Source organism: Rosa rugosa, chromosome 4, assembly GCF_958449725.1.
Source record: "Rosa rugosa chromosome 4, drRosRugo1.1, whole genome shotgun sequence".
NCBI lineage: Eukaryota > Viridiplantae > Streptophyta > Magnoliopsida > Rosales > Rosaceae > Rosa > Rosa rugosa.
Window position 1 is genome coordinate 54,038,193 of NC_084823.1, and position 24,334 is coordinate 54,062,526.

A 24,334-nucleotide genomic window follows, 5' to 3' on the forward strand; every position below is an offset into this window, starting at 1 on the left:
AAAAATTGCGTATAATATATCAAAATGATCGTATTGAAATATAGAATCTGAAAATGCACAGAAACCATATTTTTGATCCCCGGAGGTGGCCGGAAAGGGCCGCCGGAGTTAGTGGCAGAGCCGCCGCCGACCACCGCCAATGGTGTCGGGGCCGGGCTGCTCCTCTTCCTCTCATCATGCTTAACAACTTTCATAACTAGCATGAAGTCTAAAAACGAAAGGAAGTGGTTGGAAATTACCTAGAACAGTTGAAGGTGGCCGGAAATTTTCCAGAAACCGGCGAAGAAATGCAGAAACCGGCGAGCCAAGATTTCGACGTAAAAACTTCAATTTCAGGCCTCGATTCCTTCTAGAGAGTTGTTAAGAACATCAAGGCAAACCCACTGGTTCAAGAATCAATCAAAACGATGCACTACAACTCGAGATATCACGATCGAAAGGTTTTGATTTTCGATCAAAAACCGGTCGAGCTCCGACGAACGTGAAAATGGTCGATTCAGGTCTGGTTCTTCTTGGTGCTTGTTCAGAAAGTTGATGCGAATCATATGAGCCAAGAATCAAGAGTATTGGTGGCTTGTAGCTCAAGATATTGAGATTGATTCGAAATCGGCTCAAACGGAGCCAGGTCCTCCGCCGTCACTACAGTTCATGTTGCGGCGCAAGGATGCCACCGGCGGCTGCGCAAGGTCTAGGCGAAGCTACTGGAGGTGGTCCGACGTCTTGAGGTGGCCTGAGGAGAGAGAGGTCGGCAGGTGAATGGTTGCTCTGTTTTTCTTGCTGGGTTCGGCTGATAGAGAGAGTGAGAGTGTGAGTGGGAGAGAGGGAGAGTGTGAGTGAGGGAGAGAGAGAGTGTCGGCAATGTCGATCAATACAAACAATTAACCCAGCATAATCATTAAAGTTAAAGTAATCGAATCATGAAAGTAAAGCACACTGTTTGCTTTGATTAAAGAAACAACCGGGTATTACAATCTACCCCCCTTAAAGGAATTTCGTCCCGAAATTTAGGCGCAAGTTAATTGCTCTCGATTACGGTTAACCTAACCATCGAATCTCCATCTTTCCCAAAACTGTAGTAATCTACAAAGCCACAGCCCTTTGTATAAAAATACATTCCTATGGCCACTAAATCCTTTCATCACGATGTAAATTCTCAAAACAACTGCTCAACATCACTCCACATCAATTACACAAAATCATCACGTGGATCATCACATAGATCATCACTTAGATCTTCACAGAGATTATCTCATAGATCCTCACATAGATCATCACTCTGTACTGGCATACAAGCACAGTAAAGACTCCCACAAAGCGTTTCGCTACTCCATTAGCATCACGGTAAATCTCTATAGTAAAACTTAAGCATGCACTATTCTACACAACAATAGAGATGCATCACTCAAAACAAATCATCCCCAAAAGCACGCCAATAAAATATGTCACCCAGTGATGATGACTTGGGCTTGCTCAATCCTTGGGCTAAGCATTAGGGCTGGTCAATTGGGCCGAAGAAACCGAACCATCCACATTTCGAACCGGCCCGAACCAAATTGGGTTTAACATTTGGGCCTACCATTCGGGCCGAACAATTGGGCTTACTATTTGGGCCTACCAATCGGGCCGAACAATTGGGCTTACTATTTGGGCCTACCAATCGGGCCGAACAATTGGGCTTACTATTTGGGCCTACCAATCGGGCCGAACAATTTTCAGCTCGACTACGGTATGAAATTGTACATACCGTAGGTATACCGTATATATGTATGCATACCGTATAGACCGTATATACATATGTATACCGTACAAAACCGTATATACGTATGCATACCGTACAAACCGTATATACGTATGTATACCGTACATACCGTATATGCATCCGTATATCAAGCATATACGAAATCCAAAAATATTTGTAGGAGGTAAGGTTCGAACTCCCGACCTCGAACACGAAGGTTTTGCTCCCAACCACTGAAGCAAGAGCTGCCTTCATTAATATATGCCCACGTGTTATATTTATTATGTCATAAGCGACATAAATAAAATAACGGGGAAGGCAATGTTCGAAACCTTAACCTGCTGCACGAAACCTTTGTCCCCAACCACTGGAGCACAAGCTGTGCTTAATATAATGTGTACAAATTTTATACTTATTATGTCATAAACGAACATAATAAAAATAAACGAGAGGCGAGGTTCGAACCTCAGACCTCTTGTACACGAACTTTACACTCAACCACTCGAGCACGGCTGCTCACGTTATTATCCATACCAATCCTTTTATTTAAACCAACTGTTTCAACTGTTTCAACAATTCGGCCCAAAACATCCAAGACTGTTGCAGAAACCCAGCCCAACGTATCCAAAACTGTTACAGAAATCCGGCCCAACTCATCCAAAACTGTTTCAGAAACTCGGCCCATCATGTCCAAAACTGTTTCTGAAACTCGGCCCATCAGGCCTCCTCCCACAGCTACAGTGATGCCTTGATCCGAGATAGGCCCAAGTACGGCCCACTTGTGTCACGGCTTATCCCTTCCGTGATTTACGGCAGTCAAATCTGCTTTCGGCTACAGCTGTCTGCCACAGCGCCTCGAGATTCCCTCGGTCCCCTTACACGCTCTCCACGCGCCAACAACTTTTCCGGGTTTCAGGGCGACTTTAATCCAACGCGTAGAATGAATCACAGGAATCGTCCATCCAACGGTGGAGATCTGCTCACCTCGCTCTATAAATAGGCGCATTCTGGAGAAAAACTGTTCACACCAAAGAAAAGAAATTTTCCCCAGCCATTCTCTCTCAAACTCTTCAGCCTTCCTCTCGAAACTCAAATCCTTTCTTCATCAATTTCAATCCTTCTCCTCCCGATCTTCTCTTCCATCTGGTAGATTCAATCTCTTCTTTTCTCTGAACTTTCAGATCTCCAACCCACCATCATCATCCTTAATCCCTTTAACAACAACTCCTTCAAACACCCGACAACTTTACTCTTCGATCTTCACATCCCCTCAACCCATCACCATGGAACCACGAACTCTGCAACTGATGGAGCTACAAACCCAGCAACAAATCGAGGATGGAGGAAACAACCAAGCAGCCGGGAGTAGTGCCAACACAGATTTCTGGCGAAGCCGTGCCAGGTGGGTTCCTACTCCAGATCAAATAAGGATCCTCAGGGATCTTTACTACGACAAGGGAGTTAAGACCCCAACTACAGAGCAGATTCACGAGATCTGTCTCCAGCTGCAACAGTATGGACAGGTTGAGGGCAAGAACATTTATTTTTGGTTCCAGAATGTCAGGGCTCGAGAGAAGCAGATGAAGAGGTGCAATCAGGCTGCTCAAGTGCCCATGGGAACTAGTTCTCCTGGTACTGGTGGATCCATTGATCTCAATTTTGGGTCCACTGGTTCTACTGGTGCTGGTGGATCCATCGACATCAATTTTGGGCCAGCTGGTGGATCCATTGACATCAATTTTGGGTCCACTAGTTCTACTGGTGCTGGTGGATCCATTGATCTCAATTTTGGTTCCACTGCTTCTACTGGTAATGAAGGATTTATTTACTTAAATTTTGTTTCATAATCTTCCTCACCCTTCAATACTAATACCAGTACAACTCTTTTGGCACAACAGGAGGACAATCTTCCATGGAACAACGAGGAGGAGTTCGCCAGGAGTTTGAAACTCTTCCTCTGTTCCCCGTGCACGGCGAGGACGTCTATGGTAACCCGAAGACTACTTCCGAGGAAGGTAGCGCATATGATTACTATTTCGGTGGCGCAGGCGGTTACAACCGTGGATCTCCAGTTTCTCTTGAGCTCAGCCTCAACCCATCCGGAGCTACTGATTAGGCTTAGTATAGCGTAGTTCCAATTTCCTTTTTGTAATATTAAATCAATAAGATGGTGTGCATGTTCTCTTTTCTTTTTGTTTAACCAACAACAACACCAAGGATCGAACCTTGGTCACCCAATACTATTTTCAAAACCATAAACAACTCTACTGCACACATCTTTCATAATGATGCAATAAAAACAATCACTCAAAAAGAATCCAACAATCAATTAAGTCGCATCGAGGTCTAGCTAGTATCCTCTGAGTCAAACCAAACACAAACAATTTCATCGATAGGATTAGGGATTTATAAAGCTAAACACATCCTGAGTTAGCTAGGAAAAACCCACGTCTTTAGAGTTACTCTTACAAATCTTATAAAATCTCAACCATTTCCTCTATTAATTGCTCCATTAAACTTACCACAATTCATACCCTATGAATTTACGATTTAGAAACCGAATCAAACTCCATATCGCATAGTAATTCACTTGAACCACTATGGATACCCAACAATGTCACTACAATCAATACCCAAAATTGCACTTAACCATTTCTCCTAAAATCCATCACCACAGAAACACACCCTCATCTAATAACATTTACAGAGAGTTGACTCTATCTCCCCATTATTTACCGACCAAGATCAAACTCCATTTCAAAACTTTAAGTGTCCCGCCTACTTAAACTTAAAACACAAACAACCTCAAATTCACTTCAGTCCAACTCCATACTACGATCCAAAACTTAAGAAAACTAGTTCACAAAATCAATTTCCTTCACTTAAATAAAACTATGTCCACAAGTCATAGTCAGGTCAACAGACCAAGGTGTCCAAACGGAGAATTTCCAATCCAGTTGTCTTTGTGAAACGCAAAATATCAATCAAAATGATGCTCGCAACATCAACCACGTATACAAAACATGTTCCTCGGATCTCGATTTAAATTTAGAAATACTAAAACTACCACTAGTCCCACTTCAAATAGCCCTTAAGATTTTAGGTACTCGGAGAGAACTCAAATATATAGTCGTTCGTCTCAATCACTCAAACACGAGATCAAACTCCGTTCTCGCACCTCAAACTCTGCTCAACAACTTACAAGCACATGGAAGAATTAACCACAATAATTTCTTCCCTAACCGCAACACTACTCACAACTCCACATGAGTCTAGAATCTATTCAGATGCATCTGTATGTCCAACTTAAGAAGGCAAAATTACTATCAATTAATACTCGTATCCACATCAGATACGAGCATAGGTCCACACCATGCCTTCAACCAAACACTTCTACATACAAAAGGAAACTCATTTCCATAAACAATCCTCACTGACTCATCAGAGTTAAATCCGGAGGTTTCCATTCCTCGAAGATCACAACTCGCGGAAACTAAACTTATTCTAATACGAACTTAGAAGGCAACTCTACCGTCCTACGGACATACACGCTGTCTAGACCCCATACTAAGACATACCCAATGATTATACCAATACCGAAGAGTATATGATGGGGATCCGCTGCAGACGGGCCATCACTCGGGAAGTATTGATTATCACCAAATATGTACCTTACGCTCTGATACCAAACTGTCACGCCCCGGATTTTGAATAACAAATCCAAATCCGAAACATGAATTAATACAACTCACATAAATACAACCTGAATTTTTTTTTTTTCAAAACAACCACACCTCACATCGCTCGATATTACATAAACCAAATCTCAAATTTGTTTATTACAGCACACTCTCACCAAATTATATTGTAAGGCTCAAATGAGCACAACTCACCTCACAATTACAATTGCTGTAAAACTAAAACAAATTCTCTAACCCGCACGATCACCGTCCTGATTCTCCTGACCTGTAGGATTACCCGCTACACAATTTGAATAGTGTACCGGGATTGCAACAACACAAACCCGGTAAGCTTTTGACAGCTCGTATGAGTAAATGAAAGGATTGCACGATTTAAAGTAACCAGATCAACTCAAGCATAAATTTAACTCAAGTATTTTCTTTGCATAATAATTGAAGTGTACAACGTCACTTCAAGCATCAATCAACTCACATCTCAACATGACTACTCAAAAACAAACAACTGTTTACTCAATATATACTCACAGGCTTATGATTTATTTATATAAATCATCCCATGCAGTATATTATACTTACAGGCTTATGATTAATTAGATTAATCACCCCATTCAGTATATCATACTTACAGGCTTATGATTAATTATATTAATCACCCCATTCAGTATGTCATGTCATACCCAAGGGCATATGATAACTCGTTTATCCCCCAAGCAGTATGATGGCAGACAGACTAGAGCTCTAACTGTATCGTAAAGTGTCACCTGGGCCAAGGTTCACCTTACGAATGACTGCTTTTCTCAATTCACTCGACTCCTCATTTAATTCATCTCAACGACTCAACTATCGCACTTTACTCAATTACCCATTATCATAGACAACACAACATCTAAGATAAATCACATATTCCAAAGGGTAATGCTCAAAATATAACTCAGTAAATTACACCATCCAATATATATTCCACGTAAATATATATATACGTAGTCACCCACACAAGAGTGACCACTAATACCAACTATAGTTCACATGCAATAAAATCTAGAAATTCATTTTTATAGTTTAAATACATTTTACTTACCTATGGACCGTAGTCGATCAAGTCCATATAATTTAAAACAAATATTTATTTTCATAAAACAATTTCCACAATTTCTCAATTAAATAAAATCACCGAATTTCGGTTCGTGAATGAACCATGTGCGATTTACTCACCTCGATATTCCCGCTGCGTCTTCAATTCAACACAATACACACCGAAACCGCTCACCCAAGGAAGACCGTCAATCACCTAGTCAAACATGACCTTAACTTAGCCAACAACTCAAAAACATACTCAAACAACAATCCAACGGTCGGATCGAAATTAAATGATGATCCAACGGTCGGATCCTCACGGATCGCCTTTAGGATCACCCTCCAAAAATCATCACGAAGATCCAACGGTCGGATCTTCCTGAATCGTCCTTACTAACATCTTCACAAATTTATACGAAAATCCGACGGACGGATTCTCACGAATCGCCTCCCTAATCACTGTTTTGCATTTATACGAAGATCCAACGGTCGGATCTTCGCCCATGACCACACAAAGCCACTGGGACAGTCATAAGATCATCATATCAAAACTACAAGTCCATCTGACGGTCCTAACTTCACAGATCACAAATCTAACGATCGAAATCGATCTAAACTTAAAAATTCATAACTTAATCATACGATATCCAAAAATTGTGTATAATATATCAAAATGATCGTATTGAAATATAGAATCTGAAAATGCACAGAAACCATATTTTTGATCCCCGGAGGTGGCCGGAAAGGGCCGCCGGAGTTAGTGGCAGAGCCGCCGCCGACCACCGCCAATGGTGTCGGGGCCGGGCTGCTCCTCTTCCTCTCATCATGCTTAACAACTTTCATAACTAGCATGAAGTCTAAAAACGAAAGGAAGTGGTTGGAAATTACCTAGAACAGTTGAAGGTGGCCGGAAATTTTCCAGAAACCGGCGAAGAAATGCAGAAACCGGCGAGCCAAGATTTCGACGTAAAAACTTCAATTTCAGGCCTCGATTCCTTCTAGAGAGTTGTTAAGAACATCAAGGCAAACCCACTGGTTCAAGAATCAATCAAAACGATGCACTACAACTCGAGATATCACGATCGAAAGGTTTTGATTTTCGATCAAAAACCGGTCGAGCTCCGACGAACGTGAAAATGGTCGATTCAGGTCTGGTTCTTCTTGGTGCTTGTTCAGAAAGTTGATGCGAATCATATGAGCCAAGAATCAAGAGTATTGGTGGCTTGTAGCTCAAGATATTGAGATTGATTCGAAATCGGCTCAAACGGAGCCAGGTCCTCCGCCGTCACTACAGTTCATGTTGCGGCGCAAGGATGCCACCGGCGGCTGCGCAAGGTCTAGGCGAAGCTACTGGAGGTGGTCCGACGTCTTGAGGTGGCCTGAGGAGAGAGAGGTCGGCAGGTGAATGGTTGCTCTGTTTTTCTTGCTGGGTTCGGCTGATAGAGAGAGTGAGAGTGTGAGTGGGAGAGAGGGAGAGTGTGAGTGAGGGAGAGAGAGAGTGTCGGCAATGTCGATCAATACAAACAATTAACCCAGCATAATCATTAAAGTTAAAGTAATCGAATCATGAAAGTAAAGCACACTGTTTGCTTTGATTAAAGAAACAACCGGGTATTACATTTTCCCTCTCCTTTTCTCTCACCTTGTCGACATCATCCCATTCTCTCACTATTATCATAAATTAATCCCTCTTTCCCTCTCACCAAAGTCCACTTTCTCTCACCAAGCACTAAAGAAAAGAAAAGTAGCAGTTGCTACTCCAAAACCGAGTCATCACATTACATCTTTGGAAGAGAAAGTTGCTTCTCTTTATTTTTCTCCTTTTATTAAAGCCGATCCACTTCCCCACACCTTTATATTCAGTATTTCAATGGCTGGCCTTGATGCTCCACTTTTAGAAGGAAGGAATACCAGCAATTCTGGAATTCAGAAAATTGAAGTTTCCGTTCAACACCCAGATTCTTCTTCAAGTTCATTCGGAGGAGCAAAACTAAATGGACCTGGGAATTACAGGACATGGAAGAAGATGATTTCCGCTCACCTTCGTGGAATCCATAAGATGGGTCATGTCGTCGGTACCATTAAGGCACCGCTGAATGAAGAAAGTGAAGAATATGTCAAGTGGGAAGATGCTGATGGACTTGTACTATCAATTTTGTACAAAGCCATGACTGATGAGGTGATCCAATTAATCATTGGGTGTGACACTGCTGCAGAAGTTTGGAAGACACTCAATGATCTCTATCTGAATGAATCTGATTTTTCTCAAATCTATGAGTTGTTGTGCAAGGCAACAAGGATGAAGCAAGATAGGCAAGCAGTTTCAGTGTTCTACACTCAGCTGAAAAATGTTTGGGCTGAGATTGATCAGCGACGACCAAACAAATTGAAGAATGCTGAGGATATTACTTGGTACCAAAAAGAGAAGGAGTTGGAGCGTGTGCACCAGTTTCTGAGTGGATTAGATGCTAGACATGACAGTGCCAAAGGAGAGTTGTTGCGTCGGCAAGAGCCTCCTTGACAGGACCCGCCCCAGATTTCACACTGAAATCCGAAGTGGCCCTGCGGGGCCCACTTTAGAAGAGATTCTACCAAAAATTTGGCGGAATTTCCCCTAAAAGTAGGCTACCCAAAACCTGTAGGAAAACATTTACACTTCTAAATCATCCATCCTTAATCTTCTGGAGCCATCTGCTACCCAAATCACAACTCCAATTTCACAAATATCAGTCTCAACCCAAAAACAATATTAATCTCATAGGTTATCAGAGCAATACTAATCCACTAGGTAACAAAGAAAACAGAAATAGAATGAGTACGCGGAAGCAATGCTGTTGGCTATGCCTCGACTCCATGTACGCCCGACCTCAACTAATTTCGCCTGCAAACTGGGCATTTGAAACCGAAGGGCCCAAGGGAAAGTACATAAAAACGTTAGCGTGAGTGGACAAAAATAAATAATTTAAAACCAAATGTATTTTATACTTTCCCACATTTATTTCTTTAAAAATCCCGATGCATGCAACAATTTAAAGAAACACAACTTTAGTTCAGCTCAAGAAAACCGACTAGCCCCGCTAGCCACAACCAAGCAAAGAGGAAAGAACTCTGATACTCAAGAAAATAAGACCAGCCCCGCTGGTTAAGGGAATCGGACTAGACCCCGCTAGCCCAGCAATAATATAATGAGTAGGGGAAGATGATAGCCATACGAATAAGCCACTCAGGCTTGGGTGATAGCCTCCCAGGCTAAAGAACTCCCATAACTCCCGTAATATACCCTTACGCCACTAAGTGTAGCGATAGGATACTGGGCTACAGAATTACTGTCACAGAGACAGTAACCTGCGCCACAAAGGCGGAAGGGCTACGGTGATCCCATCACCGCGCCACAAAGGCGGAAAAATCAATGCTAGCATGATAAAATCACCCCTCAGTATGGCACAGGGAAACATAACCGAAAATCCAGTAAATCCAAAATACATAAAGCTTCCCCCAACTCTCGCAAATGAATTTCCAACGACGTGTCCCACACGCCAAGAATATCTCAAATCAATAGCAAAAATGCGAGAAATAATAATAAATCATAATCTCCATAATTCGAAACAAAACCAATTCCAAAATCATCATCAAGGCATTCCCAATGCCAAAATCCGAAAGTCGATAAATAAATAAGAAAGATCAATAAATTAACGGCGTGTCCCACACCAAAAATAAACTCATATTCAAAAAATAAATAAGAAATAATTCCATCGAAATCCCATTTCGAAAATCTTTCAGAAATCTCAAATCGATGAATGAAATTAAATATGAAACTCCGGAAATCAACATAAATCACAAACTCGAATCCGAGCATAACGAATTAATATCCGAAATTCATGACCGAGGTAAATCATAATCCATCTCAGAAAATCATTATTGAAAGCCAATCCATGAGATAAACCAATAATCAAATTCCGGAAACAAATAATACGCTTGAAAAGTAATACGATAATTAAATAAACCAATAATTTCAAAATAAATGCATGCATCATTTACTTAAAAACAAAAGTCCACTCACAGTACTATTCCGACGATCACGTATACAAGTTCATTCATCGAGCCAGGGCTCGGTACGACATCCTGTACACGATTATATTTCGTAAATAATTATTCAACAATTTAATATAATTCCTAAACTCAATTCCTCATAAATTACATCTCCCATTCTCCTCGGATTCAGCCCAAATTATATCACTAATACCAATTCGTTAATTTAAAGGTTCCAAGGCAGAACCGAGAGATATCCGACGGTCGGATTCTCGTAATTTGGTAATCGAAACCCTAAACTTCAGAAATTAATAATTAATTCCAAGTTTCTCCAAAAATTTACCAAACTTCACATACAAGCTCTACATAATTTATAGGATTTTAACTAGCTAAAAAAAAATAGAATTTAAATTACTGTTTAAAAGTCACCACTGTTCACGCATGACACTGTTCACGCATGGCACTGTTCATGCGCCGGCCAACTCCTCATCCGGCCACCAAATTTCAACCACATAATCATCTCAACATTCTAAGCATTTTTCATAACTGTGACCAAGTGAGAAAATACCTTGAAGTGCTCCAATTTTGCCGATGAACACAAACCCGAAAATCTCCAAACCCACCAATTTGGAAATCCTTCAAATTCACCTTCCAAACGTGGAAATTTCAGCTAGAAGTCTTGAGGGAAGATGATCAGTGACTCGAGGCGCTCCTAATAGAACTAATTTTCCCGCCGGAGATAGCGGAAAACTGGAGAATTTCACCGGAGAAGCAAATTACTACAGTAACAATGATTGCATAAATTCTGGGTTTTCCGGCCAAATCACCGATACCCACTGATACCATCGTATAGAGGAGGAAGAGACGGTCCAAGGACAACTGGAATCACATCAATCGGACGCCGGACGGTGAAGAAATCGGAAAAAGAAAAAGGGAGGGCGACGCGGGGAAGAGGAAGAGGAGAGAGAGAGAGGGTCAGGGTAAGTTCTGAAATGGGAACTTACCTCGGTAAGTTTCCTTATATATAGAGAGTTACCATGAACAGTAAATTCACATTTTCACTTATAACTTTCACATACGAACTCCGATTTTTACGCACCATATATGCACGCGCTCGGTTTAACGTCCTCTACGACTTCCATGAAGAACATTTTCCCAAATTTTGACCCGAACAAAAAGTCAACTTTTAGGGCCACTAAAGTTGCTGAAAAAGAGTAAAAGTAAAACAAATTACCGTTTACTGTCCAAATGACTAGTAAACCGGTGAATTTGGGTTCGGGACGTTACACTCCTTCCCTTACTGAGGCTTTTACCTACATCCGTAAGGATGAGTCTCAGCAAGACAGCACAAAGACAGTCCATTCTGAAATCTCCAGCCTGACAATCCAAGCTAAGCCCCCACGGGCTCAAGGTCCACCTCCTGGCTTCAGTACACCACGATCAGGATTACAACCCATAACTCAGGGTTCATATCCAGGCAGGTCTGTATGTCAACACTGCAAACTACCTGGACATACCAAGGAGACTTGTTATAAGTTGGTTGGGTACCCTGCTGGATACTTCAGCAAACCCAAGCCAACTGAACCTCGAGGCAGAGGAAAGGCAGTTGTCCATCTTGTTCAGAGTTCAGAGTCCTTTGGAGTCGTTGGGCAAGATTATACCACTAGCGGTGATGGCCCTCCCTCAGTCTCAATGGTTGCTAGACGTACTGGTAAGATCGGTATGGCTTTAAAAGTTTCTAACTTTGTTGGTTCAGATACTTGGATTATTTATTCTGGTGCTTCAGATCATATGACCTATGATAGGAAGTATTTCCTTACCTTATCCACCCCTAATGTGTCATATGTTACAAATGCCAATGGTGAATCATTTCCAGTCCTAGGTATTGGGTCCATACGAGTCACACCTACCTTAGTATTGCATGATGTGTTGTATGTGCCAGACTTGTCTCACCACCTAATCTCAGTTCCCCAACTGAATACTCAATCCTTGTGCTCTGTGACATTTTATCCCATGTATGTGGTGTTTCAGGATCTTCTGACCAGGGAAGTTATTGGCAAGGGGTATATGAGGGGAAGACTGTTTCATCTGGATCAAGCTTATGCCGGGGAGAGGCCAAGGAAGAATGTCCCAGTTGCTTTGACAATGGCTTCTAAAGAGCTCAATGAAATCTGGTTATGGCACAGACGCTTAGGGCATCCTTCATTCAGTGTAATGCGTAAAACTATGCCCTCTTTATTTTTCGGCATTGATGAGTCGACCTTACATTGTGAAACTTGTGTTTTGGCGAAAAGCCATAGAGTCAACTATCCATTAAGTCTTTCTAATAAAAGTTCTAAACTGTCACGCCCCGAATTTTGAATAACCAATTCAAATCCGAAACATGAATAAACAATTAATACAAATAACGTTCTGAATTTTTTTCTCACAAACAAACACACCACTCGCCACTCAACACAAAAACTCGAAAACCTCGAGTTAATTATTACAATTCACTCTTACAAAGTAAAATTGCAAAGCTCTAAATGAGCATAACAAACCTCACAATATAATGCTGTAATTCACATAACACTACTCTAAGCAGCCCGATCACCGTCCTGGTTCTCCTGACCTGTAGGATTTCCCGCTACACAATTTGAATAGTGTACCGGGAGTTGCAACAACACAAAACCCGGTAAGCTTTTTACAGCCAGTATGAGTAAACAAGAAAGAACTGTTGATTTTAAATTACAATTCTTATAACTCAACAACACAACCAACAATCTCAACATCCACGACGCAAACGTCAAACCCATTCAATATCACCACTTTGGTCCTATCTCACAACACTATCACCACTTGGGTCCCATCCCATAACACGTTAGAGCTCTAACTGCCTCGTTACCTCTGACACCTTGGCCTAGGGTCAAGCAACGGCAAAAATACTTCGGTTAACACTATAACCGTCGCGCTTTGGACATCCCCGTCCTCAGCACCATATACTTCGGTTAATAATAAACCGTCGCGCTTTGGACATCCCCGTCCTCAGCACACAACTTCGGTTAATAATAAACCGTCGCACCTTGGACATCCCCGTCCTCAGTACACAAACACTCCGGTTATCCTTAACCGTCGAACTTCGGACACCTCATCCTCAGAACCCTACATTCTCTGACTCTATACATCCTCCAATGTAAATCATGAATATTAACAAGAACTCATCAATCATGTTCATCACATATAAATATGGTAAGTCACATGTCAATTTATAATAATTTAATCATCTCAATTTCACACTCTTCAATGTCACGCCATTCACATATAATCACGTAAATATATATATACGTAATTATCCGCTCAGGGATAATCACTAATACCAACTATAGTTCACACAAGAAAATCGTGAAATTCATTTTGTATAATTAAAATCATTTTACTTACCTATGGACCGTAATTGATCAAGTCCATATGATTTTAAAACAAATATTTATTCCATAAATATTTTCACGCAATTACGACAAAATAAGGTAATTAAATTTATTCGGTTCGTAATATGAACCACGTGAGGTTTACTCACCTCGATAATCCCGCTGCGTCTTCAATTCAGCTCAAAATACGATCCACAATCGTCCACCAACTCAAACCGTCAATAACCTAATCCAATAATGATCTTAACTTAGCCAACAACTCATAAATGTAATTAAACGACGATCCAACGGTCAGATCTGAATATAATGATGATCCAACGGTCGGATTCAAATTAAACGATGATCCAACGGTCGGATCTGAATTTAATGATGATCCAACGGTCGGATCCTCACGGATCGCCCTTAGGATCATCCTCCAAAATTATCACGAAGATCCAACGGTCAGATCTTCCTGAATCGCCCTTACTAACATCTCCACAAAATTATATGAAAATCCGACGGTCGGATTCTCACGAATCGCCTTCTGAATAACTATTTCTCAATTATACGAAGATCCAACGGTCGGATCTTCGCCCGTGACCTCACAAAGTCATCGGGACAGTCATACGATCAACATACTAAAATTTGAAGTAAAACCGATGGTCTGATCTTCACAGATCGTAAACCGAAGATAAAACGTAAAAACCGTAAATAGTAACGTAAAAACGTAAATCCACTATTTATCAACTTTTTCTAACATGACCATGTTATATATCAAAACGCTCGTAAGGATGCGTAGATCATCACCTAGATAATAAAAACTCAAAATATGGTCGAATACGCCGCCACAAGCGGCGGTCAGTGGGCGGTCAACGGCGGTCAACGCGGCGGTCAACCACCTCCGATGCAAAAGTCGTCAACTACAAACTTGTTCAAAATGACGAGTTGATCCACTTTCATAACTAGCATGAAGTCTGAAAACGAAAGGAAGTGGTCGGAAATTACCTAGAACAGTCGAGGTGGCCGGAAAATTTCCAGAATCCGGCGAAATTTGCAGAATCCGGCAAGGCTTGATTTCGACGTCAAAACTTCAATTTCAGGCTTCGATTCCTTCTAGAGAGTTGTTAAGAAACTCAAGACGAACGCATTGGTTCAAGAATCACAGAAAAATATGGTCTGTAGCTCGAGATATACCGATCGAAAGCTTCGGTGGTCGGAAAATTTGCAGAATTTTGCAGAATCCGGCGAGGGCTCCGATCGACGTAAAAACTTCAATTTCAGGCCTCGATGCCTTCTGGAAAGTTGTTCAGATCCTCACTCTGAGTTCACCAGTTCAAGAAACACTCAAAACAACATCCTGTAGCGCGAGATATGTCGATCGAAGCTTTGGTTTTCGATTTGATCGGGTCTGGCTTCCAGCCGCCACCACGAGTAGCGCCGCCGTGCAAGGCCACTTCTGGGAGCTTCAGGACGTTGAGGTGAGCTTGTGGATGGAGTTTGGTGAGGAGTGGTGAATGGTAACTTGAGATATCAAGCTTGAAATCAAAACGGGGGTAAACCGGCCTCGTGCTCCACCGCCGTGTACGGCCCACGAGACGGCGAAAGGCTGTTACCGGCAGCTGCGAAAGGAAGAGACGAAGCTGTGGAACGTGGTCTGGGTCGATTCGAAGGCCTGTGGAGCGAGAACAAGCTTGGAGAAGGAATGCTCTGTTTTGGTTGCTGGTTTCGGCAGAGAGGGAGAGAGTGAGAGATTTTTCTTTCTTTTATTCTGGAGCTGGTACACCACCATCTATCAACATGTAGAGTAAAATACAACTAGTGTCGCACTACCTCTCTTAATGCTTGAAACACAAAGAGCACACCTCAATTTTTTTAAACAAAGTATTTGCCACTATAAATTTGTGATAAAACCAGAAAATTCAATAACTAGTAAGTGGAAGATGAGGTTATTACAATCTACCCCCCTTAAAGGAATTTCGTCCCGAAATTCAAGTACTCAACTCCCCAAAGAGCTGTGGATACTTCACTCTCATGTCAGACTCTAACTCCCATGATGCATCGCCCTCGTCATGATGACTCCACAGCACCTTCACAAGATTAACCTCTTTCCTACGAAGCTTCTTCGTAGACCTATCTAAGATACGAACAGGTTCAACCACAAAGGTTACATCCGTGTTTACCTCAATCGTACCATGATCAATTACATGGGACTCATCTCGGACGTACTTCCTGAGCATAGACACATGAAAGACATTGTGTACACCAGACATGCTAACTGGTAAGGCAAGACGATATGCCACTTTCCCAACCCTTTCTAGAATCTCAAAGGGTCCAACATACCTTGGTGCGAGTTTTCCCTTCTTGCCAAATCTCATTACGCCTTTCATAGGTGAGACCTTCAAGAACACGTAATCACCCGTCTTGAACTCAACTGGTCTTCTCTTTAAGTCTGCATAACTCTTCTGTCTACTTTGTGCTATTTGGATCCTATCCCGAATAGTAGTGATCTTCTCTGTAGTCTCCAGAACAAGTGCAGGACCAAAGAGTCCCTTCTCCCCTACTTCTGTCCAACAGATAGGAGTTCTACATGGCCTACCATAAAGAGCCTCATACGGGGCCATGCCGATGCTGGCGTGATAACTGTTGTTGTAGGCAAACTCTATCAATGGTAGGTGATCCGCCCAACTTCCCTTAAAGTCCATCACACAAGCTCTAAGCATATCCTCCATCACCTGATTCACTCTCTCAGTTTGCCCATCTGTCTGTGGATGAAATGCGGTGCTCATAGCTAAAGCTGTGCCCAATGCCTTATGGAATCTACGCCAAAATTCTGAAGTGAAACGAGCATCCCGATCAGAAACAATTGTAACAGGCACACCATGCAGCCTTACTATCTCATTCACGTACAACTTACACAACGCATCCCCTGAGTAAGTTTTTGCCACAGGAAGGAAGTGTGCAGACTTCGTCAATCGGTCCACAATCACCCAAATTGAGTCATAACCTTGCCTGGACCTAGGCAATCCAGTCACAAAGTCCATGGAGATATCTTCCCATTTCCACACCGGAATCGGTAATGGTTGTAGCATCCCTGCAGGCCTCTGATGTTCTGCCTTCACTCGCTGACATGTAAGACACTTCGACACATGTTCCGCCACATCCCTCTTCATTCCATACCACCAAAATTGTCTTCGTAGGTCCATATACATTTTAGTACCACCTGGATGTATCGTGTATCGAGATCTATGAGCTTCCCGCATGACCTCCTCCTTGAGGTTATCAACACTTGGAACATACAATCTTCCTCGAAATCTCAACCCCCCATCTGCTCTAGTAGCCCACTCAGAAGGGCCCTCCACATCAGGATTAGCAGTCATCTCTGCAATCCTCGCCTGGGCAAACTCATCAAGTGTCTGCCCCTGAATGATCCTGGAAATCAAGGTAGACTGTAAGGTCATACTACCGAGAAAGATTTCATGTCCACCTCTTGTGGGCATAAGATCAAATTCGGATGCAGCTTCCAACATGAGCCACTCCTGTACCATAAGCGATGCCATGATTACTCGGGGCTTCCTACTCAAAGCATCTGCCACTACATTGGCCTTTCCAGGATGATACTCCAAAGTGAAATCATAGTCTTTGATGAGCTCCATCCATCTCCTCTGCCTCATGTTCAACTCCTTTTGGGAGAATAGATATTTCAGACTCTTATGATCTGAAAAGAGTTCAAACTTCTCACCATACAGATAGTGTCTCCAAATTTTCAAGGCAAACACCACTGCAGCTAGCTCTAGATCATGAGTGGGGTAATTCCGCTCATGAACCTTCAGTTGTCTAGAGCCATAAGCAACAACACAACCATTCTGCATCAACACACACCCCAAACCCTGATGAGATGCATCACTGTAGATAACTAAACCACCTCTGCTAGTAGGAATAGTCAACACTGGTGCCGTAGTCAACCGGGTTTTCAGCTCGTTGAAAGCCTTCTCACACTCATCCGTCCATACAAACTGAGTGTCCTTCCGTGTCAACTTAGTCAAAGCTGAAGCGATACTAGAAAACCCCTCAATGAAGCGCCTGTAGTAACCTGCTAATCCGAGGAAGCTACGGATCTCTGTAACAGTAGTGGGGCGACTCCAACTCATCACCGCTTCAACCTTCGAAGGGTCCACAGAAACTCCATCCTTCGAAACTACGTGACCAAGGAACTTGACTTCCTTCTGCCAAAAATCGCACTTCTCGAGTTTGGCAAACAATTTCTTTTCTCTTAATGTCTGTAGTATAATTCGCAAATGCTTCTCATGGTCACCAGACGACTTTGAATAAATCAAAATGTCGTCCACGAAAACTACTACAAACTGGTCCAAGTAGGGACTGAACGTGCGGTTCATCAAGTCCATGAATGCTGCTGGTGCATTAGTTAGACCAAAAGGCATGACAAGGAACTCATAATGTCCATACCTAGTTCTGAACGCCGTCTTTGGAATATCCTCATCCTTCACCCTTAACTGGTGATATCCAGATCTCAAGTCAATCTTTGAGAACACAGTAGCCTCTCTAAGCTGATCGAACAAGTCATCAATCCTAGGTAAAGGATACCTGTTCTTGATGGTCACCTTGTTCAGCTGCCGATAATCCACACATAATCGAAGTGAATTATCCTTTTTCTTCACAAACAACACTGGTGCACCCCAAGGAGATACACTAGCCTGTATGAACCCTTGAGTCAGTAATCCATCAATCTGAACCTTCAACTCCTGAAGTTCAGCTGGAGCCATCCGATAGGGTGCTTTCGATACAGGGGCAGTACCTGGTATCACATCAATGGAGAAGTCCATTACCCTTTTTGGAGGTAACCCTGGTATCTCCTTAAACACATCAGCATATTCTGAAACTACAGGAATCCCTGTAATCTCAGAAATACTACTCCCTGACTCAATATGAGCCAAAATCCCTGCCCTCATGGCAACGTCGGACCTCAGACAACGGTAATGAAACACCGGTTGTCCAGGAATACGGAAGGATACAATCATCCTAAAGCAATCAATCAATGCATGGTTCGGGCTCAACCAATCCATACCCAAAATCACATCATATGTGTGATCCGGAATCACAATCAATGATGCAGAGAACTCTCTACCACCTATCCCAATAGGGCAATCATCACAAAACATATCCAGCTCAAGAGACACACCCAGAGGTGATGTAACACATAATGATCTAGTAAGAGGCATGACAATCAATCCCAACACATCCACTACTGAACTAGATATGAAAGAGTGGGAGGCTCCCGTATCAAACAATACTCTAGCAAGATAGTTATAAACAGATAAAGTACCTTCCACCCCAGTGCCTCTCTGACCGATTGCAAAGACTCTAGCTGGTACTGGAGGTAAGAGCCTTTGCTGATTACCCTGTCCTCCAACACGGGGTCGAGTACAGTCCTTGGCAAGGTGTCCAGTCTGTCCGCAACGAAAGCATCCCTTAGCCCTGGGTTTAGTGCAAGCCCTAGAGAGATGACCCAACTCATCGCAGTTATAACATCTCACAGGCGCTGCAGCTGCAACTTGTCTGACAGGTACGGCCCGAATAGGAGGAAGAGGAGCTGCTGCTACTCTAGCTGGGGCCTGATGGTGGAACTGAGTCTTTTGTCTCTTCCAGTATCCACCCCTAAAGTCTCTGGATCCACTGTTACCTGCCACTGCCTTTCCCTTTCCCTGAAAATCCCTCTCAGCTGTTTCCTTCTCCTTATGAATCAAGTTCTGTTGCTCAATGATCAGAGCCTTTGCTAGAATTTCCTTCATGACCTTCAGTTCCAAAATGGCCACATCACGCTCAATGGAAGCATTCAACCCCCGCTGAAACTTCTTGGCCAAATCCTCAGCATCCATTGATTTCACAAACCTATATAGTCTAGAGAACTCTGCCTCATACTCTGTCACCGTCATCTTCCCTTGTGTTAGTGAGAGGAACTCCCGTTCCAATTTTTCTCTCACTGAAGCTGGAAAGTACTTCTCTCGGAATAGTCTCACAAAACCATCCCAAGTCAGGGTGGTCACATCAATGGTCTTTTGCATACAATTCCACCACACCCTAGCCTCACCCTTTAGCATGAAAGTGGCTAACTTCCTCTTTTCAATCTCATTACAGTCCATCATCTCGAAATAATTCTCCATATCCTCGACCCATTGATCAGCCACCATGTAATCCATGCTTCCATGAAACTTGGCTGCTCCCAGATGATTAATGTCTCTAGCCAATCTCAACAGACGACCAGGGTCAGCCATTTCACCCATGGGCGGAGTAGGTTGTACACCGATAGAAGACTCTACATCATCATCATAAAGCTCCTCTATGGGACGGAACCTGTCCCTATCACCAGTTCTACCTTCTCTTACACCCCCACCACGACGTCTAGGCCCACCCCTCGGAATTTCCATTACCTAGGAAGCATAGTATGTTTGGTTAATACATGTATAACACTCAACATAGTATAAGTCAATACTAGTCCATATTAACCAAGTCGATACTACAAGAAAAGTATTCACGTTCCTAAGACTACTTAGCGGCCTAAACGACTCCTAACACTCACACATACCCAATGACTTAGCCAATACCGAAGAGCACACGATGGGGATCCGCTGCAGACGGGCCATCACTCGGAAAGTATTGACACATCACCAAATATGCACCTTACGCTCTGATACCAAACTGTCACGCCCCGAATTTTGAATAACCAATTCAAATCCGAAACATGAATAAACAATTAATACAAATAACGTTCTGAATTTTTTTCTCACAAACAAACACACCACTCGCCACTCAACACAAAAACTCGAAAACCTCGAGTTAATTATTACAATTCACTCTTACAAAGTAAAATTGCAAAGCTCTAAATGAGCATAACAAACCTCACAATATAATGCTGTAATTCACATAACACTACTCTAAGCAGCCCGATCACCGTCCTGGTTCTCCTGACCTGTAGGATTTCCCGCTACACAATTTGAATAGTGTACCGGGAGTTGCAACAACACAAAACCCGGTAAGCTTTTTACAGCCAGTATGAGTAAACAAGAAAGAACTGTTGATTTTAAATTACAATTCTTATAACTCAACAACACAACCAACAATCTCAACATCCACGACGCAAACGTCAAACCCATTCAATATCACCACTTTGGTCCTATCTCACAACACTATCACCACTTGGGTCCCATCCCATAACACGTTAGAGCTCTAACTGCCTCGTTACCTCTGACACCTTGGCCTAGGGTCAAGCAACGGCAAAAATACTTCGGTTAACACTATAACCGTCGCGCTTTGGACATCCCCGTCCTCAGCCCCATATACTTCGGTTAATAATAAACCGTCGCGCTTTGGACATCCCCGTCCTCAGCACACAACTTCGGTTAATAATAAACCGTCGCACCTTGGACATCCCCGTCCTCAGTACACAAACACTCCGGTTATCCTTAACCGTCGAACTTCGGACACCTCATCCTCAGAACCCTACATTCTCTGACTCTATACATCCTCCAATGTAAATCATGAATATTAACAAGAACTCATCAATCATGTTCATCACATATAAATATGGTAAGTCACATGTCAATTTATAATAATTTAATCATCTCAATTTCACACTCTTCAATGTCACGCCATTCACATATAATCACGTAAATATATATATACGTAATTATCCGCTCAGGGATAATCACTAATACCAACTATAGTTCACACAAGAAAATCGTGAAATTCATTTTGTATAATTAAAATCATTTTACTTACCTATGGACCGTAATTGATCAAGTCCATATGATTTTAAAACAAATATTTATTCCATAAATATTTTCACGCAATTACGACAAAATAAGGTAATTAAATTTATTCGGTTCGTAATATGAACCACGTGAGGTTTACTCACCTCGATAATCCCGCTGCGTCTTCAATTCAGCTCAAAATACGATCCACAATCGTCCACCAACTCAAACCGTCAATAACCTAATCCAATAATGATCTTAACTTAGCCAACAACTCATAAATGTAATTAAACGACGATCCAACGGTCAGATCTGAATATAATGATGATCCAACGGTCGGATTCAAATTAAACGATGATCCAACGGTCGGATCTGAATTTAATGATGATCCAACGGTCGGATCCTCACGGATCGCCCTTAGGATCATCCTCCAAAATTATCACGAAGATCCAACGGTCAGATCTTCCTGAATCGCCCTTACTAACATCTCCACAAAATTATATGAAAATCCGACGGTCGGATTCTCACGAATCGCCTTCCGAATAACTATTTCTCAATTATACGAAGATCCAACGGTCGGATCTTCGCCCGTGACCTCACAAAGTCATCGGGACAGTCATACGATCAACATACTAAAATTTGAAGTAAAACCGATGGTCTGATCTTCACAGATCGTAAACCGAAGATAAAACGTAAAAACCGTAAATAGTAACGTAAAAACGTAAATCCACTATTTATCAACTTTTTCTAACATGACCATGTTATATATCAAAACGCTCGTAAGGATGCGTAGATCATCACCTAGATAATAAAAACTCAAAATATGGTCGAATACGCCGCCACAAGCGGCGGTCAGTGGGCGGTCAACGGCGGTCAACGCGGCGGTCAACCACCTCCGATGCAAAAGTCGTCAACTACAAACTTGTTCAAAATGACGAGTTGATCCACTTTCATAACTAGCATGAAGTCTGAAAACGAAAGGAAGTGGTCGGAAATTACCTAGAACAGTCGAGGTGGCCGGAAAATTTCCAGAATCCGGCGAAATTTGCAGAATCCGGCAAGGCTTGATTTCGACGTCAAAACTTCAATTTCAGGCTTCGATTCCTTCTAGAGAGTTGTTAAGAAACTCAAGACGAACGCATTGGTTCAAGAATCACAGAAAAATATGGTCTGTAGCTCGAGATATACCGATCGAAAGCTTCGGTGGTCGGAAAATTTGCAGAATTTTGCAGAATCCGGCGAGGGCTCCGATCGACGTAAAAACTTCAATTTCAGGCCTCGATGCCTTCTGGAAAGTTGTTCAGATCCTCACTCTGAGTTCACCAGTTCAAGAAACACTCAAAACAACATCCTGTAGCGCGAGATATGTCGATCGAAGCTTTGGTTTTCGATTTGATCGGGTCTGGCTTCCAGCCGCCACCACGAGTAGCGCCGCCGTGCAAGGCCACTTCTGGGAGCTTCAGGACGTTGAGGTGAGCTTGTGGATGGAGTTTGGTGAGGAGTGGTGAATGGTAACTTGAGATATCAAGCTTGAAATCAAAACGGGGGTAAACCGGCCTCGTGCTCCACCGCCGTGTACGGCCCACGAGACGGCGAAAGGCTGTTACCGGCAGCTGCGAAAGGAAGAGGCGAAGCTGTGGAACGTGGTCTGGGTCGATTCGAAGGCCTGTGGAGCGAGAACAAGCTTGGAGAAGGAATGCTCTGTTTTGGTTGCTGGTTTCGGCAGAGAGGGAGAGAGTGAGAGATTTTTCTTTCTTTTCTTCTGGAGCTGGTACACCACCATCTATCAACATGTAGAGTAAAATACAACTAGTGTCGCACTACCTCTCTTAATGCTTGAAACACAAAGAGCACACCTCAATTTTTTTAAACAAAGTATTTGCCACTATAAATTTGTGATAAAACCAGAAAATTCAATAACTAGTAAGTGGAAGATGAGGTTATTACATAAGCCTTTTGAGATTATTCACTCTGATGTGTGGGGACCTTCTCGAGAACCCACTGTTTCTGGAATGCGTTATTTTGTCCTATTTATTGATGATTGCACTCGATTATCATGGGTAGCATTGCTTAAGTCTAAGGATGCTGTGTTTTCTGCTTTTCAAGCCTTTGAAAAATTGATTCAAACACAGTTTAATGGTCATATCAAAGTTTTTCGTTATGACAATGGAGGGGAGTTTGTTAATCATGATTTTCAGGAATATTTCCAAGAAAAAGGTATAATTCATCAAACCACTTGTCCCCAAACACCTGAACAAAATGGTGTGTCTGAGCGTAAAAATCGTCATCTCCTAGACAGAGCAAGAGCATTACTATTTGGTGCTCATATGCCCAAGTATCTTTGGGGTGAAGCAGTTCAAACTGCCTCACATCTTATTAATCGTCTTCCTTCCAGTGTTCTTCAGGGGCGCATTCCCTTTGCAGTCCTGTCAACCCATGTCTCTATTCCTTCCTTCCATAATCTTCCTGCTCGTGTCTTTGGTTGTGTTGCCTTTGTCCACATTCCCAAAAATCAGAGGTCAAAGTTAGATGCCCGAGCTCTCAAATGCGTCTTTGTAGGTTATGGTTCTCATCAGAAAGGCTATAAGTGCTATCACCCACCTACACGAAAGTTCTATGTTACCATGGACGTGTCATTTT

The 24,334-nt window shown here is 42.4% G+C and overlaps 2 protein-coding genes across 3 annotated transcripts; one reads left to right on the top strand and one right to left on the bottom strand.

Annotated features, from left to right (window-relative positions):
* The first annotated feature begins 2,084 nt into the window (after positions 1-2,084).
* Positions 2,085-4,483, top strand: LOC133707293 (protein WUSCHEL-like). Its single transcript, XM_062132850.1, has 2 exons — positions 2,085-3,547; positions 3,637-4,483. The coding sequence occupies exons 1-2, from the start codon at positions 3,022-3,024 to the stop codon at positions 3,852-3,854; spliced, it is 744 nt and encodes a 247-aa protein (XP_061988834.1). The 5' UTR covers positions 2,085-3,021; the 3' UTR covers positions 3,855-4,483.
* Positions 4,484-12,922: 8,439 nt separating this feature from the next.
* Positions 12,923-23,629, bottom strand: LOC133741782 (uncharacterized). 2 transcript variants are annotated; one of them, XM_062169503.1, is made up of 4 exons: positions 22,694-23,629; positions 21,859-21,935; positions 19,270-20,928; positions 12,923-13,168 (listed from the first exon to the last, which is right to left on the bottom strand). In XM_062169503.1, the coding sequence occupies exons 3-4, from the start codon at positions 20,369-20,371 to the stop codon at positions 13,119-13,121; spliced, it is 1,152 nt and encodes a 383-aa protein (XP_062025487.1). In that variant the 5' UTR covers positions 20,372-20,928; positions 21,859-21,935; positions 22,694-23,629; the 3' UTR covers positions 12,923-13,118. The 2 variants fall into 2 exon arrangements, 1 of the variants encoding a protein (XP_062025487.1); XR_009862138.1 differs by lacking the exons at positions 19,270-20,928; positions 21,859-21,935; positions 22,694-23,629 and adding exons at positions 14,099-14,175; positions 14,934-15,553.
* Positions 23,630-24,334: the final 705 nt, after the last annotated feature.

Coding starts and splice junctions, on each gene's coding strand:
- LOC133707293 (XM_062132850.1), top strand. CDS start 3,022: ATGGAACCACGAACTCTGCAACTGATGGAGCTACAAACCCAGCAACAA. Junction 3,548..3,636: donor TGGTTCCACTGCTTCTACTG/GTAATGAAGGAT, acceptor TTGGCACAACAG/GAGGACAATCTTCCATGGAA.
- LOC133741782 (XM_062169503.1), bottom strand. CDS start 20,371: ATGGAAATTCCGAGGGGTGGGCCTAGACGTCGTGGTGGGGGTGTAAGA. Junction 13,169..19,269: donor GAGAGGCACTGGGGTGGAAG/GTACTTTATCTG, acceptor CAAATTGTGTAG/CGGGAAATCCTACAGGTCAG.